Source organism: Copidosoma floridanum, unplaced genomic scaffold (genome assembly GCF_036245765.1).
Source record: "Copidosoma floridanum isolate Cflo_tuat_1 unplaced genomic scaffold, Cflo_Japanese_pri ptg000021l, whole genome shotgun sequence".
NCBI lineage: Eukaryota > Metazoa > Arthropoda > Insecta > Hymenoptera > Encyrtidae > Copidosoma > Copidosoma floridanum.
In genome coordinates, this window is record NW_028321898.1 from 23876613 (window position 1) to 23888516 (window position 11904).

The following is an 11904-nucleotide window of genomic DNA, read 5'->3' on the forward strand; positions in this document are numbered from 1 at the left end:
AGCTATATTTCTATAAAACACTTGTGCTTTACATGTAAAAGTGTTTATTAATATTTAGATTTACTCAGATGTAGTGGGAGAACATAAGTTGACGTTTTACTAGGATAACTAGATTGGCTGTGCACAAAACAATATATTGGTTCATGTAATGGATTTTGAAGATTATTTTTCTTAAAAAACTGTTCAAAAGCCGTGGCAAAAGCTGGAACACATGTATTTTTTATGACAATTTTTTTTTTTATTAAATCTGGAAAATGTATTGATAAAACTAAAAAAATTTTTTTTTGTTTCACAACATTTTTTTCATAATAAAGATTTGCCGCGAGTATTTCAGAAATTGAGTCAACTAAGTGTAAGAAATTAACAACACACTTTTTGGTTGATGTATTAAAAAATGGAACGTGTTGGAGTAATTTAAAAGTCAGATTTGAATTCACTGAAAAACTTTTCAATTACATTCGGTACAACTGTTGAATTTGAAAAGAAAATTGAAAACTGATTTTTTGCAGGCCTGTATGAATACATGATTGTTAAATCTCCTTTTTTTTAATTTACAGAAATAATTAGCCATTGAAATATCAAAAATTCAAAATGCGCGAGATCATTTGTGTCCTCATCCTTATATGTACGGTGGTTGTGACAGCGAAAAAAATGGATGAAATTCACAAGTGGAAATTCATTGACTTTGACTGGCCATCCGAGATGGAAAGGAACAACGCTATAAAATCTGGAAAATATAAACATACAGCAGTTGTTCCCATGGACGTCGATAGAGATCAAGGTTAACTAAAACATGCGATTATTATTGAAATTCAAGGACAGAACTTAAAAATTACTCATGTACACATTTTTCAAATGGATTTTCGAACTATTTTTTATTAGCTGGTCGACTTTTCGTGACATTCTTTGGTGAAGCAGGAGTACCCGCAACCTTAGGTATAGTGACTAATAAGACTGGACCTTGGGGACCTCTGGTCAGACCCTATCCTGACTGGTCGTGGTTCAAAATTGGCGATTGCAAGTACATACAGAGTGTCTACAGAATTGCGGTAGTTGGCTGTGCACATTACCTAAGTTACTTAAACAAAAAGTATACGAACTGTCAAAATATATTTTTTTTTTTCTTTTAGATTGACAAGTGCAACAGATTGTGGGTTCTTGATACTGGATTCGTAGAAAATAGTCCAAAGTCAACTTACTGCCAGGCTCAGCTGATAGCATTTGACCTAAATACCGATAAGCACATCAAAACCATCAAAATTCCCAATAAACTTGCGAGAGACAACACCGATGACACATTACTTGGAAACCCAATAGTTGAAACTGAGGGACTCCATTGCGAAAAAACTACCGTGACTATACTATTTTCCAAACATTTTTTCAAACTACATCCAAAACATTCAATACCGTTTGTTACTATAGGTATACATGGCCAATGTGATCGGAAGATTGATCATTTACAACGGCAAAGACGTTTGGGCTCTGAACCATACAACCTTCCAGCTGGATCCTAATGCTACAATAATGAGGACAGGAAAATCTAATATTACATGGGAAGTCGGTATCCTCGGCATGGCCCTCTCACCTCGGGTGTACCCTGATGAACCAAAATACTTGTACTACCGTTCACTCAGCTCTTTTGGTTTATATGCTGCCGAGACCAATGAACTGAGACATAGTATTAATAACGGGCACGTTAATTATTTTGGGGTGGACCACGTTCTTTCCAGTCATGCTGCAGGCATGGCGTTCTCGAGCCAGGGCACGCTTTTCTTTGGATTGGCGAATGAGTATTCGATAGCGTGCTACAATCGATACAGGGAACTGAGTAAAAAAAACATCGTAAGTTTGTACAATTTGACGAAATGCATTGTAGTTGTTAAGTTAGTTCTGATTTTTTTAAAGCATTGATATTTAAATTATTGTTCTTTACTCTTTTTAGGTGACTCTTGTTAAAGACAACAAACGACTCGTGTATCTTAATGGTGTCAAAGTAATCAGACCATCTTTCAATCGCCCAGAAGAAGAGCTATTGGTGCTATCCAACAATTTGATTGCAGAGCAATCAGCTCCCAAGATATTTATGCAGACCAATGATACCAAATTCCGAGTTTTAAGCGGCGTCGTTCCAAATCTTATCAAAAACACAATTTGCGATTTACCTGATCACATATAATGACTAAAATATGTCATGTTATAACTTAGCTCATGAAATAATGTGAATTCAAAGAATTTAGTCATTAAACTATAGGATTTCAGTTGTGATCTCAGTGTAGTTGTTTTTAAAACTATTAAAGTTTATCGTATGAATGTAAAATAACGTTTTACCTTGTACCTCGTTGTAGAGTTTAACTCACATCGTCAAGTAAATTTATTCTTTTAAAACATAAAAGTGTTGTACGCTTCATGACAAGTTTTTAACATGTAATAGAAAATACAAATAAAACGCGTTGTTCAATTAGAAGCAACTTTAAGCAAAATACTATTGCTTTTTATTTACAGCAAAAGCAACGTACAAATAACTGTAAATAAAAAAAATGTTTGTGTACATTAATCAAAATTAAAATTAAATTAAAATACGTACTTTGAATTAACAGCCATTTTTATTTGTTTGCCATAACATACAATTTATCACATCTGCATTTAATATGAAATGAGGATTTTTCCTGTAAACACTGACAATATAGTCACAAAATTAAAGGTCGAGAAATTGTAAATACATCAACGTTCTAGTATCCAAAGGTTAATGAACTGTAAATAAATAATAACCAAGAACCATGTGACCCTGTGACGAAATTCAAATTGAATGGCATTAATTGCTACCAGAGATTCCTTAACGTATAATTAAAATCTGAAATTCATCACAAATGCTCTTGAGAGATAGTTATATAATATGGTTGAAAAAATTTTTTATTTAAGACAAATTTGACCAGTTTCTTCTGACTAAGCTAACGTTTGTTTCATATATTTATTTATAAATTTAAGATGTTTACTACAAAAAGTCATTTCTTTAACCTAATACAATAAAGCATCACGCTAAAACCACCTTCAGTTCAAATTGAATAAAAATTAAAATACTCAAAGGTAAAGATTTTCATTAAGAATGACAGATACTCTTCTTAATCGAAATGAAAAACGTATCATGAATAATGTATTTAATTTTATGTTAAATTCTTTTCAATTTTATTAAATAAGCTCAATTATTTGAACATATTCATCTTTTTAAACATTTTTTGTACTGACAACGTTTCTTTACAAACCTGAAACATTAAAAGTATAATTATTATATATTTTTTATTTCATATTTAATTACAGGCACGTCTACGTATGTATTTGTAATTTTAATATAAAACGTGGTATAGACTATTATTGTCCCAAGTACAGTATGTTTTAAGTTTTTTTTTTTTATTTAATATTATTAAGTATAAAAATGTTTTTTTGGTACTCTAAATTTAACAAATTTTTTAGGTGCTAATTTTTTACGGTTTTAAGCCTCGTATGTGTAGGACAGTAGAAGAAAAGTTATTAAATGAAAGAGGGTTCACCATTCATTCAATATAAATGATCTCAAAATTAATTTCTTCATGCCGAAAATAAATTCTAGTAAGTTGTTCATCATTTAAGTCAAAGGAGAAATCAAGCGAACTAATTCTCACAAAAGAATTAATTTGATCCGCAGATTAATTTCTCTCAAATAAAATGTATGTACATTAAAGCTAGACATATACCAATAACCAATCGTTCCAAACTTGCGTCATGTCATTGAACAGCTTAAACATTTCTGAGCTTAATTAAATAGAAGACGGCGAATAATTATTTTTCATTTTACGAACTGTCTTATTGAATCTGATACAATTGTATCCATCCGTAGTTACTTACTTTAGATAATGAGTGTGTAGCTCTTGACAAAGAATTTTAAAAATAGTCATATTTAATAAGTTAAACATCACAGGATTACAAAAAAGTTATTATTTTTAGTATATTTTGTTTAACACTTACTCTTTTTCATAATTTCATCGATTTAAAAAGTGAAAGCAGTCATTGAGTTTAGAATTACTAGTTTAATACCTTGTGTTTTTTTTTCTCAATAAAAACTCTATATTAGGCTACATGTTTTAACTCATTTTTATAATAATAATCATGTATACAAAACGAGTTTCTTATCAATGGTATAATTATAAAGAAATGTTTCAAAAACATGTTACTCCATTGGCGTATTTCTTATCTCAGCTCTTTCTGTTTGAACCTTTACACTGTCTGTTGCCTAATGAGTATTGACTCAAGTGAGAGAATCAATAATCTCGTTTTCGTGCGAATTACCATTTAAAAATTGTTCCACACACTTTGAGATTCAATTTCTGTGCATCTGATTTACAAGCGGACTATCAGACAGTTTGCCCGAGACTTCGTTTCTTCATGATGAAATGAAAGATTAAAATAACGAGAGCGTACAATTCATAAAGACCAGGAAAGGCGTGGTAGACTTTATATAAAAGAGCACTCTACCAAATACATATTAGGATTGCTGTGGTTGGATTTTTCTTTGTTTGAACAAATGTTTCGTTCCCAAAAAACATGAGCCGATAAAGTATGCTAGCAAGTTGCTTACAACTAAAGCTATTATCGTTTCGAAAATACCCAACCAGACTACTTTCAACTGAAGAGGCGATACTTGTCGAGCGTCAGAAGCGAGATCTACGTAAGTTAAGAAAGAAAAATAATTTTTTTGTTCGTTACTTATAAGCCATCTATACATAGTTTGCCCATTTTGAATAACTTTCGCGTTAGCAATAAAAAAAAGTTTAAATTTTCACCAGTTTATTAATTAGAAATATAAATAATATTCATATGATAAAATTGTAGATACTGCAAAATTATAATACATACGATATCTTGATAAATTAAAAAAAAGTGCTTGCCGCAATTCAAAACAAACATGATGGATATCACGAGAACTCCTATAAATCACGTAACTAAATTTATGAGAAAACCCCAGATTTTTGTTTGATCATTTAAATATAGAAAAGATGAATCATTATTAATGGTGGTGTTACAAAATCGCTTTGATAAGAGGATTATTTAGATCTTAATTGAATTCCAAGCACTTGTAAGTGAACGTAATATGTAAACTCGACACCTAAAGATTGTATTTTTTTTGTACTTTCAATCCTTTCGTAAATACCGATTTATATAAAAACACTTAAAAATGAACATTTTTTCGATAGTTGAGAGCGAGAGTAGATTGACGTAAACTGTACTGTTATCATATATATTTTTACAGTTGGAATAAAACTAAAGCTATTTCATTCTATTGAAAAGTGAAAATGAAAGTGATTGCATTTGTCTTCGTGATTGCATCCACGTTGGTTTTGGCAGCGGGACAATTAAATACAGTACACGAATGGAATTACATAGACTACCTATGGCCCAACGAAAGTATAAAAATGAATGCTTTTGAGTCTGGAAGATATATTTTTGATAGAGTCGTCCCAATGGACGTAGATGTGGATAAAGGTAATCAAATCGTATTTTTGTACGGAAGTATCAAAATTAAAATTCACGCTGTAACATAAAATATTTTTTTACTTTTCGTTAGATGGTCGGATTTTCCTATCGTTCTTAGGAGCTGAGGGTGTGCCCGCGACGCTGGGCACAGTCAGTTCGGTAGTGGTAGATTCGGGACCTTTGATACGACCGTATCCCGATTGGTCTTGGTTTGATCCTGGCAACTGCAACACCATACAAAATGTCTACAGGATTGCGGTAGATAACAAAGGAAAATTATCTAAACCCCTCCTAGAAAGTTGGAGCACTGATGTATTGTATCTTTTTTTCTACAGATAGACGAATGCAATAGATTGTGGGTCTTAGATACTGGATTCCTCGAAGGTAAACCGATGATATGCCAAGCCAAACTCTTACTATTTGATCTCACCACTGACCAACACCTCGGAACCATCATAATACCCAATAAAATCGCAAAAAACAAAGATGGAGTCACATTACTCGCAAATCCAGTTGTTGAAACCGACGGCTTAAATTGCAAAAAGACTACGGTGACTGACTATTCTTAGCATTTCTGTTCGCAAAACTTATAAAAATCTACACTTGGACAATGTGCTATCAATTTCTTCTTAATCAGGTTTACGTCGCTGATACGCTTGGCAATTCTCTGGTAATAGTAGACCTTGGCTCGAACAAGAACCTCATGTGGCGTTTGGACAATCCAGCCTTCGGTCCAGATCCCAATGCTGCGAACTTTGTCTCGGGAAACGACACTGCCACGTTTATGGGGGGCGTCCTCGGTCTAGCCGTCTCACCCAAGATATTTCCTAACGAAGGCAGATTATTGTACTTTCGGTCCCTGGCTTCCTGGGGTTTATCAGCAATGTCCACTGAATCTCTCAAACAAACCATTTACGGCCACTCTGTAAAATTCGAGACGAGAAATGACATATTACCCAGTCAAGCTATCGCTATGGCGTTTTCAAGTCAGGGCACGTTGTTTTTCGGAATAACAGGAAGTGACGCTATAGGATGTTGGAACAGGTATAGGCTGCTGAGTCGAGATGTGCTGGTGAGTACTCAATCATTTTTTTCTATCGTGAAAATATTTAAAATTTAACTTCGACGTAGTAATAAATATAAAGCAGTTAATTGGAATACCATGAGCTTAGTTATTTATTGCACATGATAAAAAAAATACGTTTTACTAATAACTTTGCCGTACACAAAAAGTACATTGACTCACTTGAAATGAGTTCTGTCACATAACGAAAATACCATTTCACACACCTTATGATATCTATTAAGGAGACATTTGAATGATTTATTCATTTTCTCACGTCAAATATATTGAATTGAATGATTAGCGCATTTTTCAAGGAATTCCTTTGGAATGTGAATTTATTTTACACTTAAGCATCCAAGATTACAACTATTTCAGAGTAACTGGAGCACAATTTAAATATTTCAAAATACATTAAATACACTTACGAGGATGAAAAAAAAAAAAAAAAAAAAAAAAAAAACAGAAAATGTTGTATCCTTTTTTTTTTTATTTTAGAAAACTATAGCTCAGGACCACGAGCAGCTTCAATACCTCAACGGTGTCAAGGTGATCAGACCATCGTCAACTCATCCGGCAGAAGAGCTGTGGGTACTCTCAAATCGTTTTCTGGGATACGTGCAAGGTACACTGAATCCCAGGAACAGTAATTTCCGAATCATAAAAGCTCCGGTCCAAGATCTCGTTAATAATACCGTATGTGATATGCCATCCAATCTCAAGGCTAAGCTTCCACGGTAAAGACGGACATACTTTAACTCCCGTAGCTAGATACCAATAGCACGATCGCTGTATCAAATTGTCATTTTTGTTTGTTAATATTGTACAAAAAAATAAGGACAGCTCTTTTCTTTTCATTAGATGTACCAAGTAAGTATGATAATAAATATAATATTTTGGACACTTGAATAAAATATCCTTCAATTGACTATTAATACGATTATCATTACTGCAGTGAAATCAATAATCATCGCTATTATTTTCAACACTTTGTAAACCTATCGTTTGTAATTTCTGCCATAAAAGCTCTCTTACGGCCTGAAAATCGATCGTTTCAACCGTTACAATTATTTGACTACCGTAAATTAAACTGTTCAATAACTAAAAAAATATTTTCCCAGAATAATTCGTACATTAAAGCACATTAGTGGCACTGAAAGTGCTCTTCAAATCATAACAATCCGTTTTTACGAGTTGCACAAGCTCTTTTCTTCTTCTCCACTCAACGGAAAGTCAACACTGAAGTATCATCCAATATTTAACCACTTTGTTGACAAAGTTTTACGGATTTTCTCAAAAAAAAGAAAGAAAAAAAAAGCCAGCATCGTTTCCTCACCCGATCAATCCCGCGAATTTTTCGCGACACGTACACAAGCATGAACGTACGTGTCAATAAAACGGCACGAGCTGACCGACAGTCACAGTCGCGTTCTCGCGAGCTACCGTGCATGCGCGCAAAAAAAAAAAAAAAAAAAAAAAATGAAATATACATCCAGGTACAGGAGAGCACGGCAAAGTGAAAGGCGGACTCGTGGCTCTTGAGAACACATCGACGTGTATATACTAAATTACACACTTAGGCACACACACAAACTCGAATACAAGGACTGACAGATAGACGTGTACAAGTACTCCACCAGTAGGGAGAAAGAGAGTCTCGTTTTCCTTTTTTTTCTTTTTTTTGTCCTCTCCATACCGTGGCTTCCTCATCCCATCGCTATGTGTGTAACGGGGGGGTCACGCCAGAAAGAGACCAGGTACAAATAAAGCACTCGCGAGTTCTTCCCAGTTTTCTCCTTAACGCTAACGTAAGTGCATCTGTTTTACGTAAGCAGGGGGTGAAAATGCGGATACAAAAAAAAATCCTGAGCGATTCGCACAGTGTCTTTGGCATCGAGAGAAGTCCACAGCGGGCATGTGCACGTGTCCGAGCGGTCACGTTTGTGCATCCACTGGAATTCACGAGCTCGATGAAAACCTATACCATTATGGGACTGGTCAAACACGTACACGATCGTTGGTTGCGAATGCAACTCGCTACCAATTTGGGGTTTGGTCAAACCACGAGGTGTACCTACGTACAAAAAAATGTGTGTTCACGATCACCAGCTTTGTTGAAGATTTTTCTTATTCTTACGGTATCGGGAGTTAATTCGTTGCAGAGATGTGACAAAACGAGCACGATCGCTCGGCTGGAGTTTGGAGAGGCTCTTTTCGTTGAGCGGGAGTGTCGTGTGTACACGAGATTACGGAGATAACGCGTCACGTCCGCTGGTATCGGCAACCGAGATAGGGAGCAGGAAAGTGAGCCGAGAACGAATTTTCATCGAGAAACCGATCGTTAGCGAGAGATAGCGCGTATACTGTTGTATCCGTAAGGCGCGTTTCGAAAGCGAGGTAGTGTATGGGCGCGCACAAAATCGGCTTGATGGACAAAGACAACAAAAAGTAGCGATGGAAAAAGAAAGAGTACCGCAGATAAGCGGACCTTCGATCTAGACAATGCGCAACAATGTGTATAATATCGGGGGACCACGTATGGTGGTGGAGGAAAATATGAGCTTGCGCACAAATCGGCGAATGAATATCGATTCGGACAGGAGACCCGTACGAACCGGATACGAGATCGATCTTTTCCATCGCTGGTAGATCGCCTGTACCGTGTGAACTGGAGAAGGTGTCCGTGTTGACACGCATACAATTATCCAATCGACGATCAAAAGATCCTATAGATGTTTTCTTTCGATCTGTACAAAACATCAGGAAGGTCAATCAATTGCGTCAAAAAAACATTGAAATAAAAGAGCTTGGAGCGTGGAGTAAAGTAAACTTTGCATCAAGGTTTGTCACACACTTCCTTTTTCATACAAAGTAAGGTCAAAGGTTCGTTACAAAGATTGGATTATCGATGGACCACGACGGGCGTTAGGGAAGTATCATCGATATACCACTTGAAACCTGTCGTATAGCATAGGGACACGCGCACGGCGGCAGAGATTGAAGGGGGTCAGTAAACCGAGAGCCACAAACTGGGGCATGGTCATCGCCACACAGCCAAAGCTGCGAGGACCCGCGAGAACGACGCGGTGCAGTTTGCTTTCTCCGCTGCCGGCACTGCGTTGGCACTGTATGTTTAATACCATGCTTGATAGTAGCCACATATAGTATACCTAATAGCAACATCGGCCACGCCGCGCACGTACCACAACGCGAAAGCCACTCCCGACCGGCCGATCTATAGCCATCTAACCTTGAAACAATCTCTCTCTCTCTCTAGGATCCGTAAACTATTTGTTTTTTCTAGAACTTCTTTTTTATTCTTTGCACTATATTCAATTGGTTTCGGCACTCCAAAACCGTAGAATACCCGTACGGATATACATCACGGGCACGGATTATGAGCGTATACGTGCAACAAAAGAGAGCAGAGCATTAATCGGTCACGCGGGATTCGATGGGGGGGGGGGATTAATAATCAACCGATCGGCAAGCCGGGCGTCCCTACCGAACGTACAGCGAGCCATGGGACGAGGTGCGGTGAAAGCAGTGTAAGCCTCGTGGCTCGTATACACACGCAGTTGCGTAAATTACGAGACGAGCCGAGGATTATCCAATTTACGAGTGAAGGAGGACCGAACTAAGTCCTTTAACGACGGGGGCGCGCGTGTGTATTCATGTTTTTGAAAACCCGTTTTATTATTAATAATGGGAGCGTTGGTCGGTTGTTCCTTATACTTTCGTTGATCGGTGTGTATATACGCAGGCGATTAACGATTGGGGGGGGGGTCGATATTGCGATTTGCATCGATTGCCCGCTCCGTTCCCGGCTTTGTTCAACAATCGGCCGTGTGTTTGCGCTGGTAATGAGATTCAACCCTTCCCCTCCGGGGAGCCACTTGGCGTGATAATGTTAGCACGTGCTTGTTTATTATTTCCATCGCTTTGCTCTGTGTGTGTGTGTGTGTGTGTGTCTCTTTTTTTCCGCGTCTCTCGTATTTTTGGAAAGTTCGGTTAATGAATGTTATCGTCGTTGTAATAACTTTGAGGGACGGGCGTTGCGTTTGGTTGGTCGGTCGGCTGCGGGTGTGCGCAAACAGTGTAACGGGTGTGTGTGTGTGTGTGTGTGTGTGTGTGTGTGTGTGTGTGTGTACAACCTTGTTATGATTTTCGCGGACGTGTTTATCGATGCGGGTGCGTGTGGTGGGAAGTTTTCGAATACCTCTTTTGACACAACAGATTGTTTATGGTTTTTTTTTCTTTTTTTTTTCTCTCTACCTTTGTTAGGTATCGTTGACGCATCGGATTGTGATTTAATTGTGAGTCGGAAGGCCTGGGTGTTTTTTTGAATAAATTTGTTTCTGACAAATATCATTAGTGGACGTTGAACTCGGAGTAAAACGATAAGAAGTGTTTTACAGCTTTCACATAACTCGGACAAGTAATCTCTTTTCTGTGCTTCGGTCGACTTGCGTATTACGTAATGATGCTGATTTCAAAACTTACTGTCGAAAGAAATAAAATTTTATGAAGATTTGCTACTAGGGCTGCAGAAGAGGTGATTCGTATCTGAAACAATTTTTCTGTGATTATTCTATATAGATCTTGACTATTACAATATCCACAAATTATCTAAAAGCAACTATTTTATGATTTAGATATGAATTGATCAACTAATTCATAATTTTTTTTGCATATCAATACTTGCGTCGTCTGTTTCTGTAACGCGTTTATTTACAGATGATACCTCGGTTACCATCATTTCAAAATTTTTTTTTGAGCAATTAAACACTCCTCACTTGAAAGCAAAATGAATCGTTTATCACAATAAGTGAAAAATGATTACTTTGGTAAAAGATAATTTGAGAAAATAATATGTGTTTTGTTAACCTAACAAAATTTTCTTAACATTTATTTTTTTCGAAAATATTATTCTTTAGAATTTTTCCATAACAACATTTGTTTTGTTTCACATAAATATACACACAACTAACGGATAAATTGTTTTTTACACCATGGCACAGCCTATAATAAAATGTATAACGTTTAAGGACTCGATTTGTTGTGAAAACAATCATTTGCAAAAGGACAGCAACGATCGTTTTCAATTACTCAAATGATAAAATTGACGAGCAATAATTTCAACACAGATTTCTCACAGCTTCTGATCGTCTTGGAAGTACCCTGAAACAATATTTGAATACATCTTAGGATTGCTCTTATCGCTCGATACACGCGATTATTTTCTCCTTGAATTGTAATTAACGGGCTTGTTAAATTTCAATTACAGAGAAAAAAAAAAAATACGTTTGATTGACTATACTTAGGAAATATTAACA

At 36.2% G+C, this 11904-nt stretch overlaps 3 protein-coding genes across 3 annotated transcripts in view; 2 read left to right on the forward strand and 1 right to left on the reverse strand.

The window, feature by feature from the left end:
• The window catches only part of LOC106638871 (uncharacterized), a 238404-nt gene that overhangs the window by 166213 nt on the left and 60287 nt on the right, over window positions 1-11904 (reverse strand). The window lies entirely within an intron of this gene.
• Window positions 592-2176, forward strand: LOC149374209 (royal jelly protein-like protein). The gene is made up of 5 exons (XM_089594807.1): window positions 592-781; window positions 883-1049; window positions 1131-1352; window positions 1423-1842; window positions 1943-2176. Exons 1-5 carry the CDS (start codon window positions 592-594, stop codon window positions 2174-2176), a joined length of 1233 nt encoding a protein of 410 aa, XP_089450933.1.
• On the forward strand, window positions 5445-7309 carry LOC106638876 (royal jelly protein-like protein). The gene is made up of 5 exons (XM_014352249.2): window positions 5445-5514; window positions 5597-5763; window positions 5841-6056; window positions 6143-6577; window positions 7067-7309. The coding sequence occupies exons 1-5, from the start codon at window positions 5445-5447 to the stop codon at window positions 7307-7309; spliced, it is 1131 nt and encodes a 376-aa protein (XP_014207735.2).

Coding starts and splice junctions, on each gene's coding strand:
- LOC106638876 (XM_014352249.2), top strand. CDS start 5,445: ATGAATGCTTTTGAGTCTGGAAGATATATTTTTGATAGAGTCGTCCCA. Junction 5,515..5,596: donor GGACGTAGATGTGGATAAAG/GTAATCAAATCG, acceptor ACTTTTCGTTAG/ATGGTCGGATTTTCCTATCG. Junction 5,764..5,840: donor AAAATGTCTACAGGATTGCG/GTAGATAACAAA, acceptor TTTTTTCTACAG/ATAGACGAATGCAATAGATT.
- LOC149374209 (XM_089594807.1), top strand. CDS start 592: ATGCGCGAGATCATTTGTGTCCTCATCCTTATATGTACGGTGGTTGTG. Junction 782..882: donor GGACGTCGATAGAGATCAAG/GTTAACTAAAAC, acceptor ATTTTTTATTAG/CTGGTCGACTTTTCGTGACA. Junction 1,843..1,942: donor AACTGAGTAAAAAAAACATC/GTAAGTTTGTAC, acceptor TACTCTTTTTAG/GTGACTCTTGTTAAAGACAA.